General features: G+C 44.2%; 1 protein-coding gene across 2 annotated transcripts in view; it reads left to right on the top strand.

Annotated features, from left to right (window-relative positions):
- BCAR3 (BCAR3 adaptor protein, NSP family member) overlaps positions 1-21,931 on the top strand; it is a 113,789-nt gene that overhangs the window by 24,654 nt on the left and 67,204 nt on the right. For both annotated transcript variants that reach the window (XM_030326236.1, XM_030326233.1), the window contains exon 3: positions 10,240-10,279. In XM_030326236.1, coding sequence (XP_030182096.1) covers positions 10,240-10,279 — 40 coding nt within the window. The remainder of the gene's footprint in view (positions 1-10,239; positions 10,280-21,931) is intronic.

The following is a 21,931-nucleotide window of genomic DNA, read 5'->3' as shown; positions in this document are numbered from 1 at the left end:
TGTTGTGCAACCAGTCTCCCCAACTCTTTTTATCTTGCAAAATGGAAACTCTGTACCCTTGAAACAACTCCCCATCTTCTCACCCCAGGTCCTGGTAACCACTTTTGTTCTTTCTGTCTCTGTGAATTTGATTACTCTAGGCACCTCATATAAGTAAAACTATACAGTATTTGTCCTTTATGTGACTGGCTTACTTCACTTAGCATAAAGCCCTCAAGGTTTCTCCCTGTTGGAGCAGGTGTCCGAATCCCCTTCCTTTTCAAGGCCCCGTAATATTCCACTGTATCTGTATACAACATCTTGTCTATCCACTCTTCCGTCAGCGGATGCTTGGGTTGCTTCCACATTTTGCCTTCTGTGAATAATGCTGCTGAGAACATGTGTGCACAAATATCTCTTCGAAACCCTTCTTTTAGTCCTCCTGGGTGTCTACTCAGAAGTGGAATTGCTGGATCATACTGCAGTTCTATTTGAATTTTTAAGGAACCTCCACACTGTTTTTCCCTAGCAGTGGTACCATTGACATTCCTACCAACCATGCATATGGGTTCCAACTTCTCCACATCTTTGCCAGCACTTTATGTATATATTTTTTACCTCCACAAATTATATATTCATCTCATTTTATCCCACTAGTGCTGGTTTGGAGCTGCCTATATGTTTACTAGTTACTTTGTGCAACACTCATTCTTAGATCTTAGGCTGTTCTTTGGGCATCCATTTCATTCTTCCTGAACGGTGTTCTCTGCTTTTATTTATCTAATATTGTCTTTCTTCACCCTTATACTCGGTAGTTTCACTGGGCAGAAATTTTGAGCTCCTCCCTTTCCTCTATGGCTGATGAAACAGGCTGTCAGCCTCATCGTCATTGCTCTGAGGGCAAAACCTTCCTTTGCTCTCAGCTGCTTTCACCATCTTCTCTCTGTTCTGAGGGTCTGTGCTTCATGCAATGTGTAGGTGGGACTTTATTTTTGTTTATACTGCTTAGGATGCACCGGGATGCTGAATCTGAGAATGGGTATCTTTCATTTATTGAAGATTTCCCATCTTACTTATTCCCCTGACTATTGCTCTTCTCTCGGATTTCTTCTGTAGAGTTCAGGTTAATGTAATTAAACCTTCCCATTCTACCTTCAACATCTCTTTTATAGTTTCTGTCACCTTTTCTCTCTGTGCTGTGTTTCCATATAAGCTTCTTTATATATTTGTCATATTTTCTTTAGCCATGTTTAATCTGCTATGTAGCAGATATATGTATATATATCTATAATCTGTTTTTTAAATTTTTATAACACCTTGTTTTATTCTTAGATCACTTTTTGATCTCATCCTTTTACTTTTTAAAAATTTATCATACATTGTTAGGGGCACCTGGGTGGCTCAGGTGGTTAAGTGTCCAACTCTTTATTTCTGCTCAGGTCATGATCTCACAGTTTTTATGAGTTCAAGCCCCATGTCATGCTCTGTGCTGACAGTATGGAGCCTGCTTGGGATACTCTCTGTCTTCTTTCCCTGCTTGTGTTCTCTCTCTCTCAAAATAAATAAATAAACTTAAAAAAAACTTATCATACATCGCTATTCTGTAGCCTATGTCTGTATTCTAATATCTGAGGTCTTCGAGGATCTCAGTGTGTTGTTGTTTCTGCCGACTTCAGTGATTGGGGCTTGCTTCCTTGTGCAGATGGTTATTTCTGAAGGGAAATTTATGTTTAACCACATTTGTGGATATCCTGAATGGCATTCTGTTGATAAAGTTTCCCCCTAGAAAGTATCTATGCTGTTTCCTTACTAGTGGCACCACCAACCCAAACACTTTAATTTCTCAGTTTTGGCTTCTCTGTCCAAGCAGAGCAGTATAAATTTGAATCCCAGCTGACAAGACAGCAGATCTGTGGCTACAAGCTCTTAGGGGAGACTGTTACTGCTGCCGTTATTTTTTTTCACCATCAGAATTTATAGTGGGGACAGTAGGTTTCCTTCTTGGTTCCCTATGCTAGAGAGCATGCTACCTTCTTAATTCTTATTTATTTTTGAACATTCCTTACGCAGAGGTAGTGTTAGTCGCATTCTGACGGCTCACACATTGTGCATGGCTCTATGGTGAGCTGTTCACCTCTGCAGACCCGAGACTCATCCTCCCTGCCCTGCTCCTTACCCTGCTGTTGTCCATGTTTTGTGTTTTTGACGTGTTCTCTGTTTCTGTATCTGTTTTGTTCATGTCTGTGCTTCTTGAGGCTTTATCTTTCTTGTGACGTCACCAATGCATTTGAAAATACATTCATACTTTAATTCGTCGTCTAGTTTTTGGAATATCTGGTCTACCATATTAAGCAAATGAAAGCCCTGTAGTAGAAATTTCTGATTTCCTGAGGCCTTATTTGGACTATATACAAAGGTGGGTTTTGGTGATTTATATTTTTATTTGTCCATTCTCGCCCTTGTTTATTGATTAATTGGCTGCTCTGTGACAAATATGACTCAAAGGGCATGGTATACATTGGTGAGCAAGACACAAATAGCCCTTACCCTCATGGAGCTTACAGCCCCATGAAAAAGACAGAAACAAGCAGTGGTTGCCCTCTGGGGTGGGACTGATGGAGAAGACCAAAGAATTATGTAAAATTATGTAAAACAGGTATTCTTGGCTGATATCTAATAGCCACCTAGTTGTTCTCTGTGTTTCCCTCTTGAGTTAACTATTTTTGTTGGTGTGAAGGGATCCCTTAAATGTTTGTTATATTTCGTAGTTTATGGGAAAGATTTGTGTGTTCATAACTTGAAAGATGTGAAAGACTCCACTGAAAGTAACTTATTTAACAGTTGAAAAGGAAGGGAGCTCATCTGAAACCTTCAGTAGCTGAATGCCAGCAATCATACTGCACTGCGAACCATGGACAATAGGTGGTAATGGGGCTAATTCTTATGCAGATCTCAGTAACCTTGAAAGTTCTTCTCGTGCTTGAAAAAGGTGTTTGTTAGTTTATTCTTTTTTCTTTTTTTAATTCTTTTAAGTTTTTTTATTTTAGAGAGAGAAACTGAGAATCTCGGGCAGGCCCCACGCTCAGCACGGAGCCCACCATGGGGCTTGATCCTACAACCCTGGGATCATAACCTGAGCTAAAATCAAGAGTCAGATGCAGGCACCATGCTAATTCATTCCTAATGAGTGTATTGAGGTGTGCTAGGCACCATCTACTTAGTTCCCTTAGAAAGAATTTAGTAAGTACCCGTACCTCTCTTTTCCCTTTGACCCACTGAATCCAGTCATTTACCACCTATTGTCACTTAGAAAACTCTCCTGGGGCACCTGGGTGGCTCAGTGGATTAGATTAAGCACTGACTTTTCAGCTCAGGTTCATGAGTTCAAGCCCCACCTTGGCCTCTGCTGACAGCTCAGAGCCTGGAGCCTGCTTTGGGTTGTGTCTGTCTCTCTTTCAGCGCCTCCTCTCCTCGCACTGCCTCTCTGTCTCTGTCTCTCTCTGTCTCTCTCAAAAATTAATAAACATTTAAAAAATTGTTTTAAAAAAAGTCTCCTTAATCTATACACCGTCCCTGCTCCCTCTGTTCCTGTAGTCCAGGCCTTGCCCTCTCTCACCCAGACTGCTCCAGTATCTCCTTTGGTTTTCCTGACTCTGTCTTGCCCCCCACGAATCTGTTTTCCACACCAGTGCAGGGGGATTTTTCTAAAACACAAATCTCTGGTTATTCTGCAGCTTAAGATTTGTCAACAAATCCCATTGCTTTCATAAGTCTAGACATGTTTACATGGCCTCCAAACCCCTTATGCTCTGGCACTGCCTTGTCTTCATCCTGATCTCCAACCCCCCACCACTCCTGAGCTTCCCCCAACCCTGTGCTTCTGTTACTTGTTCTTTTATTCATTAATTCAGCAAATGGTTACTGGGCAACTGCTGTGTGCAGAGCACAGGGGATATCAAGGTGAGTAAAGCAGAGAAAGTCTCAGTCTTGTAGGATTATATTCCATAAGAAAGACCTGAGCAAATAAATATTTCATGTGATATCAGATAATATGGGAAAGAATAATATCAGATAAGGTGATAGAGGGTAGCAGCAGTACTCATTTAGATAGGTGTTTAAGGAAAGCTTCTCTGAGGAGGTGTTATTTGAGCAGAGACCTGAGTGATAGGAGGGAGTGAGCCTTTGAGAACTGCAGGGAGAATGTTCTAGGCAAAGGAACAGTAAATGCCAAGCCACAGAGGCAGGGACCAGCTTGGCATGTTTGAGTGCCAGAAAGAAAAGTCAATATGACCTGACTGGAATGAGTGGAATGTATTAGTATGCTTTTGCTGAGTAACAAATTGCCACAAATTTGGTGCCTTAATACCTGTTTATTGCCTCATAGTTCCTGTAGGACAGAAGTCCCACAGAGCTCAGCTGGGTTCTTGCTTATGGGTCTCAAACCCAAGATGTCAGCAGCTGTGTTCTCATCTGAGGCTCTGGGAAGAATCTGCTTCCACAGTCATTCAGGTTGTTGGCAGAACTCCATTCCCTGTGATGGTAGGACTAAGATCTCTGCTTCCTGGCTGTCTTCAGTGGATGGCTCCCATGTAGTGGCCACCCAGAGTTCCGTGCCATGGGCCTTGTCACAGGCCATGTTGTAATGTCACCCTGGTAACAGGGTCCTTCATGTCCAGGCCCCCTCGCTTTGCATGTCTGGTCCATTTGGATTGTTGCCAGATCGTAATGTCAGCTGACTTGGGGCTTACATGTGCAAAATCCCTTCACAGCAGTACTGAGATTACTGTTTAGTTGACTTTCGGGGTGGGGGTGGGGAATCTTGTTGGAAGATATCTTTAGAATTCTGTGCACCAGAGTGAGGTTGGGGAGCTGGTGGGGACCATGCCAAAGAGGGCCTCAGAGAACCTGGTAAGGACTCTAGGGTTTTTCTTGTGATTGGATGGGAGTTATTAGAAGATTTTGATTTTGGTAAGGATCATGCTGGCTCCTGTGGAGACAGTGGAGCCGGGAAGGCATTGCAGGGGTCCAGGCGATAGATGATGGTGGCCTGGACCAGAGTGGAATTACTCCTGAATGCTCTGGTTCCCCAGGTATGCCACATTGTCCCGTGTCCCCATGTGTTTGCACATGCTTCTGCTGTTTCCTAGGCATTTCTCATCACCACCTACCTCACATCTTCTTTACCCGATGAGTCTCTACCCGGTCCTCAAACCTTAGCTCAAAGGTTGCCTGAAAGGCCCCTTCATGGTATTTCCTTCCCATGAAACTTAACTTGAGTTGTGCTGGGTCTGTTCATCTGTCTTTGCCACTTGATTGCAGCCTCTCTGGGAGCAGGGCCTTTGTCTTTGGTTCTTCTGTTTCCATTGTCTGGCCTACAGCACAGCATACTGTAGATGCTTGATAATGTTGGTAGGATGGATGCAAGAACTATGGAGATACTGGGAATGAAGTGTCTCCTAGTAGAGGAGGAACTGTATACAAATAAATACATGATAGAATGAACCAGAATGCAAATACTATGCCGTGTGCACCAAGGAGGGGAGCCAACTCTGCAGATTACTGGTGTGCGCGGAGCCTTTTTTCTACTCAGTCGGGAACAGTTGGATCTAGTTTCTCTCATCCCTCCACTGCATGAAAGAATCGTCTTATTACAAATGATTCCTCTTTATGTTATTTCCAAAAGGACATTTGTTTGGCAACACTGTTAGCCATCAATTTATTCTGTAATATTTAAAGAAGTCAAAACATTCATTCATTTAAAGCATTTTATAATTTAAGACAGATGTAGGGTGCTTCGTTTCTCATCTGTATGCCAAGCACTCAGAAAAGATCTGTGGTAGTGAAATTTTGCTTATATACTTACTCAAGATAGTTGAGTAACTCCAAATAGCTTACCTGTAGGTCACGTGTCCTCTTAAGAGGGAGGAACTCTGAACCTGGTTACTGATGAGAAACAAACTGAAATAGGAAAGACCCCATTTCTGTGACTTTTGACCACACATCCCTCAGTCTGAACTTAGGAAAACAGAGTGCTGGAGAGAATAATTTAACTGGCGTAAACATAGTGATGTTATTTAAAACTTAATAAACTTGAGAACAAAATAACAAGAGAGTCCAGTTTCATTCTGCTGCTTTCCTGCGGTCTGTGGACCGTGCCCTGCGGGGCAGCATGCCTGACAGAGGGCCCATGGGCGCCTGCCAGCCTCACCAGGTGTAAGAAGAGATGCACACGACATCATGGATTCACATGGGTGGGATTCATAATGTGCAAAAGCAAAATAAAAAAAAAAAAAACAACTTTTCATTTATATTGCCAAGTCCCTCTGTTTGCTTTCTAGTGATCTCTGTCAGAGAATATAAATCTGTGGCTTAAGGAGTGTTTGCTGCACAGACTTGTATGAATAATTGGATATTCTATTTCAAATTAGAGGCTGGGGCTACAGGGCCAACTGCTATGTTTTCTAGCTCCTATCTTTGGTTAGCCGGGATGATGTGACTGGCTGAGAAAGGAGACGCAGCACTTCTGCTCATAAACATCATTTTAATTTAGTTCAAGGCAATGATTTTTAAAGCCTTTGGATTTGTAACACACCTACTTGGTTTCATTATATCTCCTTGTGTCCCCTCCTTGCCTCTCTAAAAAGGAGACAGAGAACATGAGGATTCTCGAGGGCACCCCGGGGAGCCCAGAACTAGAATCTGAGGACATTTGGATTCCCCTCTGCTCTTGAAGCAGAATGAACAAGGCTCCCTTAGCAGAGTTCAGTTGGGGGCAGGGTCAAGAGGGGCCTTGAGTTTTATCCCTCACCGGAGCCTCCAGTTTCTTCTCTTGTGCCCAGAGAAGTGTACAGTAAAGGATCAAAGAGGAACGAGGTTCATCTAAGGTGGGGGGCATTTTGGAGAGCACCCCAGGCTCCCTGGATGGGAGCGCACAGGCTGCTATGCCCCTAGGCGGTCTTGTCTCTGAGTGCGGGTCCTGCTGATCAGCATGGCCTCAGGAGCCACCCGGGCACAGTGCCTGGCCTGGCCCGTTGGTCACCCCACTTCTGCCTGAGACAGTTAGAAGGATCTCTTCTGAGGGAACCAGCTCAGAGAGTTTTCAGATATGTGTCTAGAGAAAGGAAGAGAGGAACTTTTCAACTTTCAGAGGTGAAAGGAAAAGGATTTTACAGCTAAATCTGGTGAGAAGAGCAGATCCTGGACAAAATGCTAAAAAGAATTTATGAAAAGGATGACATTTGAGCACTAAAAAAGGAGAGTTAAAATGGCAAACCATGACTATATGGTCTCGGTATTTGGCAAATACATTCTCCAAAATGAATGAAATGAAGCTCAAGGAAAATATTTGACAGTGTAAGCTGCCAGTGAAAAAATTCAAACTTTCAAGTGAAAGTTAGAAGTTTGGAAAACTTATATCCTCCTCCATGAGCTTGATATTTCCCAAGGCTTTATAAGTTCTGATGAGATCAGTGATGATATTAACAAATGTGATTCTTTTTTTATATTCTAATGAAATGTGTCAAAACTTAGAATAACTGCATAACTCAGTGAACCAGTATTTTCCAGAACAGTGGTTACAGAATCACACATGGATAAAAGGCCCAATCAAGGTGCAAGATAGATGCAAAAGAGTACCAGACATGGTTTAAGATACCGCGTTACAACTGATCGTTTAGAAATTACCACTTGTTGAGTTTTGGTATGGTATCAAGAATAGCCATAAGTATCTGGAAATGAAATACCACTCCCTTCTCCAGTTATGTGTCTATGTGAGGATGGACTTTTTTCTAAACCAAGACCTATCACAACATACTGAATAGACAAGTAGATATGAGAATTCAGCTGCCCTAGAAGCCAGACATGAAAAAGATTTGCAAAAATGTGAGACAGTGTCATTCGTCTCACTAAATTTTTGTTATGAAAACATACCTCTTTGTAATACAATTGTTTATATAAGTTTATTTTTTTAATATTAGTATTTTGAAAATTTCTGTTTAATTTCTAATATCAGTAATCAGTACATATAACCCACATAAACAAAAGCTCTTTGGGGTCCTCAATAATTTGGAGTGTGAAGAGATCCTGAGACCAAAAATATATGGGAACCATTGACTTCAACTGCCCATACCTATACTATTTATCCATGCATGAAGACATGTATGTATAAATGTACATAACATACACTAAATTTTTTTTTTCTGTGTTTATTTATGTTTGAGAGACAAAGCACAAGTGGGGGAGGGTCAGAGAGAGAGGAAGACACAGAATCCGAAGCAGGCTGCAGGCTCCAAGCCGTCAGCACAGAGCCTGATGTGGGGCTCGAACTCAAGAACCGTGAGATCTTGACCGGAGCCAAAGTCGGACGCTTAACTGACTGAGCCATCACACGCCCCCCTTTCTCTCTCACCTTGAGCCTCAGTCCCATTTGCCCACCATACAGGAGTGGGCAAATCGCGAGATCATGACCTGAGCCGGAGTCAAACGCTCAACCGACTTGGTCACCCAGGTGCCCCCATAACACACATTTTTAAGTGTACTTAAAAATAAAATCTGAAGAGAACAGCATTTCAGTAGTTCTAACATCTTTCTGCCCTCACAAGGCCAGACCTCTGGGCCAGATGATTAACCTAAGACTAGATGGCTATATGCCTGAAATGTTAGTTCAGTAGAAAAACAGGGGTTCAAGAACTTAAAAGGGAGCACAGCCCAAGTGCTGTGGACAAAATTTTGAGTCCCTAGCCAGATGGTTCCGTGGATGCAAAGCCTGGTGACACTGAGATGGTGTCCAGAGCATGTGGCAGGAGAAGTGACGACCTGGCACAGCGGATGGACTCTGGATGCCGGATAAATGAACTTGAAGGCAAAGAGTTTTAAGGCTTTGAGGTTTATAGCCCTCTTTAATGGGAATGCACCCAGGGACAGAGAGCTTATGCTGTTCTCAGATCTTTTGGCCCTGCAAAGGGACTCATTCCAGAACCTAATCCACTGACGTGGAAAGGGGCATCTCAGATGCCACGCTGCCTCTGTGCAGGTGCCCTGGGTGTAGTCCCGACTGGACGGTCAAACCAGGCCAAGCATGGCTTTGGGAGTGGTATCCCTGAGCTGAGGGGTTGGGACTCCTTGTGCTCCGGCAGTGACCTTCTCTCTTGTCCTGGGAAGAAGTGCTGCCATCTTTCGAGGTCTCTCCACTGCCAGGGAAGTGTCACACCCCACGGGTTTGGGGGATGAGCCAACCCTTGTGGAGGAAGCTGCTTATCAGTAGGGCTTCTGAGAGACCCTCACCCTCACACTAAGGCCCACTCCCTTGAAAAGACTACTCTTACAGGCTTCACAGCCATTCTGTCCTTTCAAAATGATGCTGCCTCTGTGAGGATGTGTTGAGTTTCTGAAGTTTAAGACTCTGAAGGCAGCTGTCTTTTCACACCTTCTGTTGAGGGACCACCTCATCATAACTTTGCAAGCACTGAAAACAGCCACTCTCACGTCTCCCCCTCCTCTCCTTTGGCCTAGTCAGATTCTCTTCTTTCTGTAAGAAGTCAGCCTCCTTAGGGCCACCTGCTGTTGTTTACTTTTCACTCTCTTGTCACTTCCAGCGTCATATTATGACAGACACGAGCAGACATTAGATAGGGAGAGAAGAATACTTGGGTGCCAAAGAAAATGGGATGGATTTCTCTGCTTGACACCAGGGGTGGGTGGGTAATGGAGGCAGCAATAAAAAAAAAAAAAGGCAAATGTGGTCTAGAAAGCTGGGTATACAGATTCCATCCTCTCCCCTTGGTGCTAGGTGACCTTGGATAGCCACTGGGCCCACCTCAGTCTCCATTTTCTTCTGTCAAAGTGAGCATGATACAGCTGTCTGATCCAGAGTACCCCTCATTTGGGCATCCAGTCCTGCTTTACACCCACCTCTATCCTCCGTGTTCTTTCCTTCAGAATTCTAGGCTAATTTTTATGCTCGAGTGAAAGTAGACTCACTACATGGAAGTCTAACATTTGGAGCCTGAATGTGATAAAGCACTTGGAGCTTCTAAACAGAAATTATGGTGGTGTCCTACCATCTACCCCTACCCCCAACACACACCATGAAAGGAATCTGTATTTGTTCTAACTTCCTTATCTGTCTGCTGGGAGTATTGCTGGGGAGGTGGGCCCATTTTAATAATCTGAATGAATAGGGGGAATTAGTGTTGGATACGTTTTACTCAGTGCAAGAATGCATTGTTCTCAGTTCTCATACTTACCATTTTCTCTTTTCAGGGATCAGCATCTTCTGGACCCAACCCTGGAATATGTGAAGGTAGGAAACCAGGATTTAACGTGTAATTAGGACACTGCGTAATTGATTTCCCTTTTTTAACACAGTGTTGCCAAATAATGCCGCAGTCTGGCCTGTGTAGGAAGCTTCTCACGTTGGAACAACCAGGGGGTAATCTGACTCTCTCAGGCCTTCAGTAACTTTTGTAGAGGTCTTACGTCATCCTATTATAGGTCTACAGTCTTTTTCCACTTATCTGAAACCCTCGGGGCCAGATGGGTTTTTAAATTCAGAATTTTTTTAGGAAGGTAATCGGGTACATATATATATATATATAAACATCCTCAGAGGGGTCTAGGGTCAGTACTCCGTACTCAAGCTCATTATTTCATCAGTGAAACGTAAGAGTATTCACACAAAGTGAGATAAACACACTACAAATGATCTTATGTAGTGCAGCTCACGTTTTGCCACCAGATGAAGTCAGGTTTGATTTGCCACCAAATGACTGACTTGAAATTTTTCAGTTTTCAGAGTGTTTTGGATTTGGGGATGGTAGATAACGAATTGTGAGCCTGTGTTTATCTTCGGTGGAGGACTGAAGGCTCCCTGAGCTTTTCTGGGTCGGCTTTCCTTTCCAACAGCCCCTCTCCTATGTGGTGGCTAATCTAGGACTGTGAGCTGTGGGAATACGCTGCTTTTCAGTGGGGCTGACAGTCAATGCTTCTAAATAGGCAACACCTGGAAACAGTGGTATCCTTCTGAACAGAAAGAAAAGATGCTTTTTCCTTCTCCCTTCCCCACACCATCTTCTTGGGTGTGTTTGTGTATATATGTTTGCTTTATTTTCTTTTTGAGAACTGAAATCTGGTACCTGCTATGGTAGAAGAGAGAACTTTGATTTGTCACAGTTTCTTGGATTGATGACAACATATGTCCTTAAGTTTTAGGAGAAATGGCGTATGTTAAGTTTTAAGGTGCTTGCCTCCTGGGAGCCACATTCCAACCTCATTATTGTAAGGGCAGCATCACGGTTTGGGGGTATTTAGGCCTATTGCTGTTTTGTGTGCCTGTGCCTGCCCCATTTTTGGCATTTCTTCTCTTTAGACCAGAGGATGGAAGAGAGAAGAGAAAGCTCTATTAGAATCACTTAGTCACTTGAGGTAGTCATAATAAAGTTTGTTGGAAGGGAGGTGGGTATTATTTTTTCCTCTCTCATACCCAGGCTACGTCTGAACTGTAGTTTCACTGCAACAAATGTACAGTCCTAAACCAGTAGTATGGCTGCTGTGTCAGAGTACAAAAGAGCTTTATAAATGATGCCTGTGTCCCTCCTGAACACATCCACCTTTGTTTTTATGCAGGTTGTATGCTGCAAAACAATAGGGGGGGTGCTATTCGCAGGACTATGATTTGACTTGACCATGATGTAAAAAATGTGCCCTGGAATTAGGCACTGTGTAAATCACAGCTGCCTTTTAAAAGCCACCATGTCATGTTTCAGAAATGGGTGTCTCCCACTGTAGGCTCCCTCAGGCTGGGCTTATTAGCAAGCACAGACCCTTCCCTTACTCCAGTAACTTGGTTTTTCTTTGACAATGTCCAAGCCTTTAAGATAATCCAGTGATGAATTCTAAGTTAAATATAGATTCTGGAATGATCTGTTTTAGTATTATTTAAGCTGTCACATCACGTTCATGAATATCGGCCATTCTAAGTTGGGTAAGAAGAGATATGCGGGTTCTTGGTGGCTTCTGCTTGCGAGGCTCTCCTTGCCTTCCCCAACAGTGAGACGTGATGGGACCGCTCTTAGTGACTCAAGGGTACTTTTTTCCAAGGACCTGTTGAGGTGTTCCGAAGGTCACTCTTTGCTCCCAACCTTGTCTGAATCTGGTCGGGGCTTTATAAATGATGTCCCTGTGCTTCTCCTGGATGCCTCACATTTATTATTATTTTTTTATTTCTCACTTTGCCCCTGGTTTGGAGGGGCAGTTTGGGGATTTGTTGGGCAAATGTGGGATATTTCCATTTGTTTCTTTGGGTACAGAAGCTCCAAAAGCATGTTCATGGAGGCCTTTGACCTCCAGGTCTAAATTGACCCATGTGTCATGCTTCTTGGGCCAGTGCAGGCTCATCCTAGCATTTCTCAGACTTGGTTGCCCTCTCAAGCCTGGCTGACCAGTCCATGTGATGAAGGCCTTGTAAATGGTGCCCGCTGGAGCCTAGTGACTTTGGAGGGTGACTGAAATAAGGGAGGTGAGATAGTTGTAGATGAACTGGGTTGCAGTTTGGCCCCTCCTGACTCAGAGCTGTTACTTCTCTCTGATCCCCTGGTATACTTAATACCTCTTAGGCACGTAGAAAAGTAGAAATTCTATGTAAAAGTCATTGCCTTGTGTAGAGTCCCCTTCTGGAGACTTATCAGCCCAAAAAACAAGATTCAAGGGAGCACATTTTTATGGGCCACATAATGGGGGTGGGCTGATCTCTGAGAGTTCTCTCAGTGGTGGAAGCAGCCAGATGTGGCCAATAGACAGCTCTTCTCATTCTGTGGAGAACCACAGGCCCAGGTCTCTGTCTTCAAATGCCTTCTCTTTCCCATGGGAGGCTTTCTAACCATCCTCACTGGGTTTTCCCAGTGCCCAGGTATGAGATCTGGGACTGGCTCCCTCTCCTTGTGCCTGGGGGAGCCAAGGCACTGGGGGATTGGGTGGTGCTGGGGCTGCAGTATTGTGGCAGAGAGAGCTGGGTAGAGAATGAATCCAAAATTCACTTCTGTCCAGTTTGTACTCTGTGTCCTCCTAACACTCTGTGCAGTTTGTATCGAAGCGAATTAATACGGCGTGAAAGGGGACCAGTCCGCGGTTGCTAGGCTACAAGTAGCTCCTCTGTGCCCAGAATGGAGGGAACCATGCATGGCTGAGAAGCCCCAGGGCTGTTGGCGGTTCTTTCACTTCCTGCTGGGGCCTCCCAACTGCACCTAGACCCACCAGCTGAATGCCATGTTTGGATGTGCTAAGAAAATTAGAGCAGCTCCAAAGTAGCCAGGGGATTTTTGGAATCTTGCTCTCTACTGTTTCTGTCTCTTTAATTCTGACCGTTAGAGAGGAGTTTTGTTTTTTCTTTTCTTTTAAAAAAAAATTTTTAATGTTTATTTATATTTAAGAGAGAGAGAGAGAGCGAGAGAGCGCGCGCACACAAATGGTGGAGGGGCAGAAAGAGAAGCAGACAGAATCTGAGGCAGGCTCCGGGCTCCCAGCTGTTAGCACAGAGCCAGATGAGGGGCTTGAACTCACCAGCCGTGAGATCATGACCTAAGTCAGAGGCTTAACCGTCTGAGCCACCCAGGCACCCCAGTTTTCCCTTTCTCAACTTTTTCCTTATTTTCTGAGCCTTCCCTTCTCCCCACATTTTTTCCCCACAGTAGCTCATGCTTAAACTCATCTTAAAAGTCTGGTTTTAACTGTTTTGTGCAATCATGAGGTCCTTTTCAGTAACCACATAATATTGTCTTTTTCACTGTACCCAAAAGAAATCACTTCTTCCAGGTTGGAAAGCAGAAACCTCCACAGTGCCTCCACCTTTCTCCTGCTCTTTAGTTGTTAGTGACTTTCATGAGTTGTGCACAGCTCTGGAATTTTCCTCTGCGTACCTAGCATACCTTACTGGAGATAAAAACTTTTTTTTTTTTTTTTTTAAAACAGGAAATAGCTTTTGGAGGAAATAGCCCTAGGCAAAATTGTGAAGAAGAGTTTATATTCTGGGCTTCTTTACTTACTCACTGCCCCATTCGATTTTTGTCATATTTTTACCCCCATTACAATGTATTTATTTAGTGTCTACTTTCTTAGACCTGTGTCTGGTAACTACTAGAACATTTGATAAAATGTACTAAAATGTGAATGAATGAGGGTGCCTGTTTTGTTCGGTCAGTTAAGCATCCAACTTCAGCTCAGGTCATGATCTCCTGCTCTTGGAGTTCGTGAGTTCGAGCCAGGCGTTGGGCTCTGTGCTGGCAGCTCAGAGCCTGGAGCCTGCTTCAGATTCTACGTCTCCCTCTCTCTCTGCCCCTCCCCTACTCTCTCTTTCTCTCTCTCAAAATAAATAAACATTAAAAAAGTCTTTAAAATGTTAATAAATGATAACAGCTCAGTGTGTTAACCTTCCCAGAATAACATTCGCATGGTGGACTCCAGATTACACAACCCCTAAGAACCCACAGAGAGGGGAGAACGGTCTACCTCTGTGTGACTTTGGACTTTGCACCTTCTCTCTATGGCTTCTGTCTTCTCACAGCTAGAAAATCAGGGAATGGGTGAATGTCCTTTGAACATTTTAAGGATCATCTATACCTGTGATAGGCTGGAGGGGAAAGTTTTTTTATACCAAGCGGTAAGGGATTCTTCATCTATCACTCTTGACCATAAAAGTGCCATATTGATTGGAAGATGATGTGTCTCAGACATTAAGACCAAGGATGTGAGAGCTACTAACTGCCCACCCATCACATTACTTCAAAAGATTGTACCTCAACACTCCTGCAGCTGTTCTTACCATCCATTATGCTTTCACTTTTGTAACCCCTTCTTGAACCTGTGAAACTTACTTTCATTTTCGCTATTTTTTTCTTTTCTTTTTCTTGGGGCTACTTCTTTAAGCGTCAAGAGTTGCCCCCCACCATACACTAAATTTTACAAATTTATTTCCTATCTTCTCCCCCTTTATGTATCTATCTTCCTTTTAGACTGAAGATTCTTTGTAGATGCTTCTTCACACACAAGCCTTACAGTCATTTTAATAAAACATCTCTTTGCTGGGAATGGTTTAAAAACACATTTTTTAGGGGAGGTGATGATTGGGCAGAGCTGGGTGAGTTTTCTTATAAGAGAAATGTTAATTATAGATTTTTCATTTTAAAATGCCCTTAAGAAAGATACATCGGAAAACAAAGCCAGGAAGCAGAAAAGAAAATCGGGATGACTGTTTTTCAAATTAGCCAAGATGTAGGCAAGCCCATTTTCGTGGCGAGGCTATAAACAGCACAATGCCCGCCTGTGGACAAAGGCCTGCTCTCCAGGCGACCGCAGTTAGCAAGTGTCAGGACGGAATGCAGCCTTTTGTCCCGGGCTAGCCTCCTAGTGAACAAATATCCTTTCTTTTGTAGTCAGCCTGGGTGGATTCTTGCTGGAACCACTTGCGAGCTTTTCTGAAATGATTTGCGGTTTCTGAGCTCCTTCGCAGGCTAGGAGAAAGGAGAGGGCTGGAGCTGTTATCCTGAGTGGGGATTGGAATCCTCCGACGGCTCGTTCCCCTCAACGCCCGCCCCCCCCCCCCCCCCCCCCCGTCCCCCGTCCCCCGTCCCCCGTCCCCCGTCCCCCGTTCCCACCACCCAGCGCGCATGAGCAGCTCCCGAGTCTGGGGATCCTTGGCAATCAGTCCTCTGTGGGGTTAATTCTCCGAAATGCTCCTTGTGAGAGGGCCCTACAGATAAGACAGGCTGCCCGAGGCTCAGATCTCAGCAAGGCTGCTTCCTGCAGCCGGCCCGGGCTACATTAGGTCACCCAGCAGATTAAAAGAGGAGTAATTATGCGAATTCCAGCGCCAAGAATAAGCGCGCGGGCCGGCGTTGGGACCTCGTGGGAGAGGGGCCAGCGAGGCTGCGTTCGCTTTGTGCTCAAGATGGCTGCAGCCATGGTCACGGTTAAATAGCTGCCTTTGAGGGACGTCTTTTCTTCCAGCGGGGAAAACAGGCTAGTCTGCTCTGAATTAGCCAGCTAACAAAGTCATGAAAGGGACTTACGGAAACAATGGTACGCTGTACATTCCGTGAGATTTTAGCAAGTTATATGAACCAAATAACGGCCCAATTGGCTGGCTCTGCAGGTTTTTGCCTGAGTGTGCACATCCGCAGAGCCAGCACCGTGCCCTGTGGGACCAGAAGATCAAACGCTGCCCACGGTGAATGTGAAACAGCCCTGGGGCTCACATTCAGAGGAGCGAGTGAGAGCTCCCATCCACCCTCTCCCACTCCACCCCAAAAACATTCTCTGCAAATCTTCTTGGGAGGTTTAACGTTACTACCGTTTAAAAACCAATTACAGAGGCAGGGTGGGAAGACTGAAGAATAGGGATCGAGGACAGTCCCTCTTTCAAAGGAATCTTTTCCCGCAGGTCTTTGAAAATGCGGTCATTTGTAAAAAGCAAAATCTTGTCATGGAATGGTATGCTCATTTAAAATCTATATGTGAATGTTCATAGCGACATGATTTATAATTGACAAAAACTGGAAACAGTTCAAATGCCCTTTAACTGGTGAATGGCGAAACTGTAGGATACCATACAATGGCGCGATAGTCAGCCTAAAAAAGAATGGACTGTCAGTATAAAAACTTACTAGTGACAGAAAACAGATGAGAGGTTGACTGCAAAAGGGAACAAAAGAGCTTTTAAAATGATAGAAACACCTTGATTATGGTTGTTTCAAAGCTCACAGAATGATACTTTTTAAAAGGGGTGATTCTTACTCTGTGTAAATTAAACCTAAGTGAGCGTGACTTTAAAAAGGCAAACTAAAACCTTACCATATTTTAGCCCTTAAGGGCTGTCACCCCAGTAGGGGAAATGTTTGATTTGGAGATGGGCTACCTCAGACTGCTGATCACATGGCGAAAGTGCTGAGCTTATGGATATTTTACTGCATTGGCTCATTCAACAGATAGTTGTGAGCATGTATCACGTGTTGGTAATTGCTCAGTGGAGTGAGAGGTGGGAGCAAAGTGTTTCCAAGAGCCTAACCTTAGATAGTGGCAGTGGGCGGGGAAAGTCAGGGCAGGGCCTGGAGGCCTTTCCAAGAGAGAATTAAGAGCCATTTTATTAGGTGAGTTGACAGTTCCTGGCGGACTTAACTGGAGGAGGTGAGGAAGAGGAAGCCAGAGGAGGTTCCAGAGGTCACACGAGTGTCTGGCGTCTTGCCCAGAAGCCAGTGAATATTTTAGGGGAGGACAGGAAATTTCCAGTTGGAGACCTTGTTACCACAATGACATTAAGTTAACTGATGAGCATGTGGGGATATCATTAGACTGGTAGGATCAGCAAACTATAGCCGGAGACCAAATCTGGCCTGCAGCCTGTTATTGTCTGGCCTGTAAGCTAAAAACGGATTTCACACTTGAAATGTTTTTTGTTTTTTGTTTTTTTTAAATCAAAAGAGGAATGTGAAAATTATAAAATTCAGGTTTCAACATGCGTAAAGCTTTATTGAAACACAGCCTCACCCATTCATTTACATGTTGCTGCTTTCTCGCCATAACCATGGAGTTGAGTAGATATGACAGAATGGGCAGCAAAGCCTGTTATATTTACTGTCGGGCCCTTTACAGAAAAGATTTGCTGACTCCTGCTCTAGACTATATGTATATTCACTGTTCCTGGTTTGCCTCTCAATAATGCATGGTAGGCTTTCAATAAAAATGCATAGTAGGCTTTCAGCCTTGCGTGATGGACATCACTGTTATCTCGCCTGGTGACATAGCAATGAGTCCTTGTGCAAGTTGTGATGAGACCTTGCACCTTCACAGAGATGCTACAGTGGCAATCCTGCACGATTTGGATCTAACTTGGCATCTTGTGGGGTAGACCTGTCTGCTCTGAGCAGCATCTCCCGCTGGGCCCATCACATCTAAGGCCTTCAGTTTTGCTGGCTGAACAGGTGTGTGGGGACAGCACAGGTGCTGCAATCCTGACGGTTCTTGCCTGGGGTTTGTCTAGATAATTTCCTCAGGCCAGATTGCTCCCCCCCAATGCAGACTGAGATGTGTTTTCTCAGTGTCCCAAGTCAAAAGCAAATTCTCCCTGGGCCTCCTGAACTTGATGGTTTGAATCAAGGTCAAACCCTGGAGCTGCCCTCTAAAGGTGCTCAAAGGAGACTTGTCTGGCCTAGTACAGCTAGGTTCACCATTGTATTTTATGCCGCAGCCTTCATCCTTGACTGAAAGTAAGAGGACTCCTCTGGGATCCCAAGCAATGGCAGGTAGAGAGGTGGCAAAGAGACTGGAAAACTAGCATGCAAGCGAGAATCGAAACTATGGCATCTGACTAGGCTCCGTTTTATAATCGGACTTCAGAACCCTCCTCATGTGGCCTGTCTACCTCTGACCTCATTCTGCCATCTGCCTTAGTGGGATATTCCTCCATCCTGGCTTTTCCTACTGGTCCCCGGTCTTTGCCTTTTCTTTGGCATGAATGCTTCTTTTACAGTTGAGTGGTTTAAAGTGGGTTGAACTGTGTTGCCCCAAAGCATATATTGAAGTACGAACCCCCAGTACCTGTAAATGTGGCCTTGTTTGGAAAGAAGGTCTTTGCAGGTATGATCACACTGGGATGAGATCATACTGGATTAGGGTGCACCCTAATCCAAAGACCAGTGTTCTTATAAGAAGAGAGGAATTTGTGCACAAAGGCACTGACACACAGGGAGAACGAATGCCATGTGACCATGGAAGCAGAAATTGGAGTTGATGTATGGATAAGCCAACAACACCAAGGAATATAGCCATCACAATCTAAGAAGAGGCAGGGAAGGGTCTTCCTCTAGAGCTTTCAGAGAGAATGTGACTTTTGCCAACAGCTTAGTTTTGGACTCCTAGCCTCCAGAACTGTGAGAGAATAAATTTCTATTTTAAAGCCACCAAATCTGTGGTGTTTTGTTACAGCAGTAGGAAGCCAACATAGATCTAAACCCCTAGCTTAGTTGTGTGACTTGGGGCAAATTTCTGAAATTCTCTGGAGATGGGTTTCCTTGACAGTAAATGGGAGCATGTAGGAATTAAATTAGTTGCTACATGTAAAGTTATCAGCACAGTGCCTGACATGCAGATAGCACTCAGCAAATACTAATTTAGTTACTATCATGGTCATCTCCTGTGTGGTGTGACTCAGATTTCATTGCCTCAGAGAGACCTTCCCTGACCCCACTGCTGAAAGCTGCCTCCCCACGTCACTATGTCATTACTCTGGGGATCATCACTTGTCCCAAGTTCTATTTGTTTATTTAAAAAATCAAGGGGCGCCTGGGTGGCTCAGTCGGTTGTGCGTCTGACTTCGGCTCAGGTCATGATCTCGCGGTCCGTGAGTTTAAGCCCCGCGTCGGGCTCTGTGCTGACAGCTCAGAGCCTGGAGCCTGTTTCGGATTCTGTGTCTCCCTCTCTCTCTGACCTTCCCCCATTCGTGCTCTGTCTCTCTCTGTCTCAAAAATGAATAAACGTTAAAAAAAAAAATCAAAACAACCCCAAAAGCCTCATTAGAAGGTGAGTTCTGAGGGCATGGACCTTTTCTTAATATTTAGTGACTGACTGATGACCACATAAAACCAGATGCAAAGGGCATTTAAATGGAAGGAAGAAGGAATGAGGGTGTTCTAAAGGTCTTAAAGTTTCCCAAGAAGCAAGTAACACTCAGCATCTCTAAAACTTTTCCAGAAATTTCTCCAGTGATTTTATTTAATGAAAGCAAGAAGATTCCTATCCTGTCTTCATTCTCTCGCCAACCTGGTATAGGATAAAAATTGTGGGGTCGCTGTTGTCACCTTAAATAGTCACACATTTAGGCAGAGGTATATATACTTTTTTTTTTTAAAGTGTAATTCTGGCAACCTCTGTGGCTCAGACCTATCAGTTCCTCAGCAGATCTTGTTATCAGCTCCCAAATGAGAGCCATGCTTTTTTTTTTTTTTAAGCCTTGCAATCGTTGTTCAATTCCGCCCTCTAGTGGAAATAATATGTCACAACAGTGCAGCGTTTGGCTACAGTTCATTGTCTAAATATTCTGGGAGCTTTTGATATTAAACTATTAACATTTTAACTTCAGAACTAAAGGCTGTGTTTAAAGTAAATAAAGAGGCAGGTGGTTTTCTTTGGGTTTATATTAAACAGATTAAAATTGTAAACGCATTTTATTAATAGGGTGAATTGTCTTACATTCTTGGACAAAAATCTCTTAAGATGCTGTAACACTGCATGTAGATTTTGAGTGGGGAGGGGCAGTTGGTAGTGATCTGAAGTTTTACCTGTGGCAACCAAGAAGTATCCTTGGAAAAAATGATATTTGGGGGAACCTGCCTGGCTCAGTCGGTTAATTGTCTGACTTCCACTCAGGCCATGATCTCACAGTTTGCAAGTTCCAGCCCCGCGTCAGGCTCTGTGCTGACAGTTCGGAGCCTGCAGCCTGCTTCAGATTCTGTGTCTCCCTCTCTGTCCCTCCCCACTCATGCTCTGTCTCTTTCTCTCTCTCTGTCTCTCTCTCAAAAATAGATATTAAAAAAAATTTTTTTAATGATATTTGAATTGCTATTTGACAGCTGAAAAAAATGGCCAGAAGAAAGCTGGTATTAGGTGAGGCAGAAAACAGGTATCAGCCTATTAGAGATTGTTGGGGAAGGACCCCATGCCTGTGGGGCAATGTGTGCCCAGGCTGAGTGGAGTAGGAGAGAGGGTAGCAGGAGTCTACAAGAAGGATAGGTACTCACATATTTCTTGAGTGGGAAGAGAGTGAGGAAGCTCAAGTATTCCTGGGAAATTCTGAGATTAAGGAAGTAAGAAGGCTGAGTTGGGGAACAATTATATTGATTGGTTGATTGATTGATTGACTGCCAAAAATAACATATAACTACATATTGCTTTGCAACTTGATTTTTTTATTGAACATCATTGCATGTTAAATACATGAGTCTACCTCCTTTTGAATGTCTATCCAGTATCCCATTGTATGAAATTGGCCAATATTGGCCAATTCCCCACTGACATTTGGGTTCTTTTTAATGCTGTTAAAAACAGTCTTGTGGTTATTTAAAAATATAGCCCTATTTGTTACATATGTCATAGTCATTTAATAAATATATATTGAAGACCTGCCTTCTGGTCAGTGTTCTAGGGGCTGAGGATATGGCAGCGAAACAAAACAATGTCCCTGCCTCTGTGGAGCTTGTACTCTGGGGAGGAGGACTGGGAGATGGGGAAGACACCCTAGCAAGCACGTGAGGCAGTGATGAGCGCTAAGCGAAAAGATTTATCAGGGAAAAGAACTATGAAATATTGGGGTGAGGGGGTGCCACATTTTAAATAGGGTGGCCAGGGAGAGGCTCACCCAGAGGGTGACCTGAGTGGAAGGGCCAGTCAAGCATGATGTCTAAAGGGAAGAGGCTGTAGCAAGGGCAAGGTCATGAAGCAGGAGTTCACCTCTTCCACCCGGAACAGCCTTGAGGCCAGAGAGGCTAGAAGGGAGTGAACTTGAGCGAGAGAAAGGTAGAAGCTGATGTAAGAGAGTGATAAGAGGGAGGGGGCAGATTGCCTGGGGCCCGTAGGTAACTTTTGCTGAGTGAGGTGGGGAGCCAAGTCAGGATGACACTGGGTTCAATGTGGCTAGCAGATGGCAGGAGCGGGGGCAAGAACAGGGAGAGGAGTTGGGAGGCCATTGTGACTGTCCAGGTGAGACAGGAGAGTGTGGGCCTGTGACAGCAGAAGAGGTGTTGAAGAAGGGCGATTGTGGTCTCACACGAAGGCGGTCTTCAGCATTTCCTGCCTGATCGGTGTGCGTGGGAACGCAGAGGAGTGAAGCACGATGCAGGAGAGTTGCGTTGCCTGCAACTCAGAGGGCTTGGTGCACATTTGTGTGCGGACTTCCTTAAGAGAAAACTAAGGG

This window comes from Lynx canadensis, chromosome C1, assembly GCF_007474595.2.
Source record: "Lynx canadensis isolate LIC74 chromosome C1, mLynCan4.pri.v2, whole genome shotgun sequence".
NCBI classification, from domain to species: Eukaryota; Metazoa; Chordata; class Mammalia; order Carnivora; family Felidae; genus Lynx; species Lynx canadensis.
This window is presented reverse-complemented; position numbering and strand designations above follow the sequence as displayed.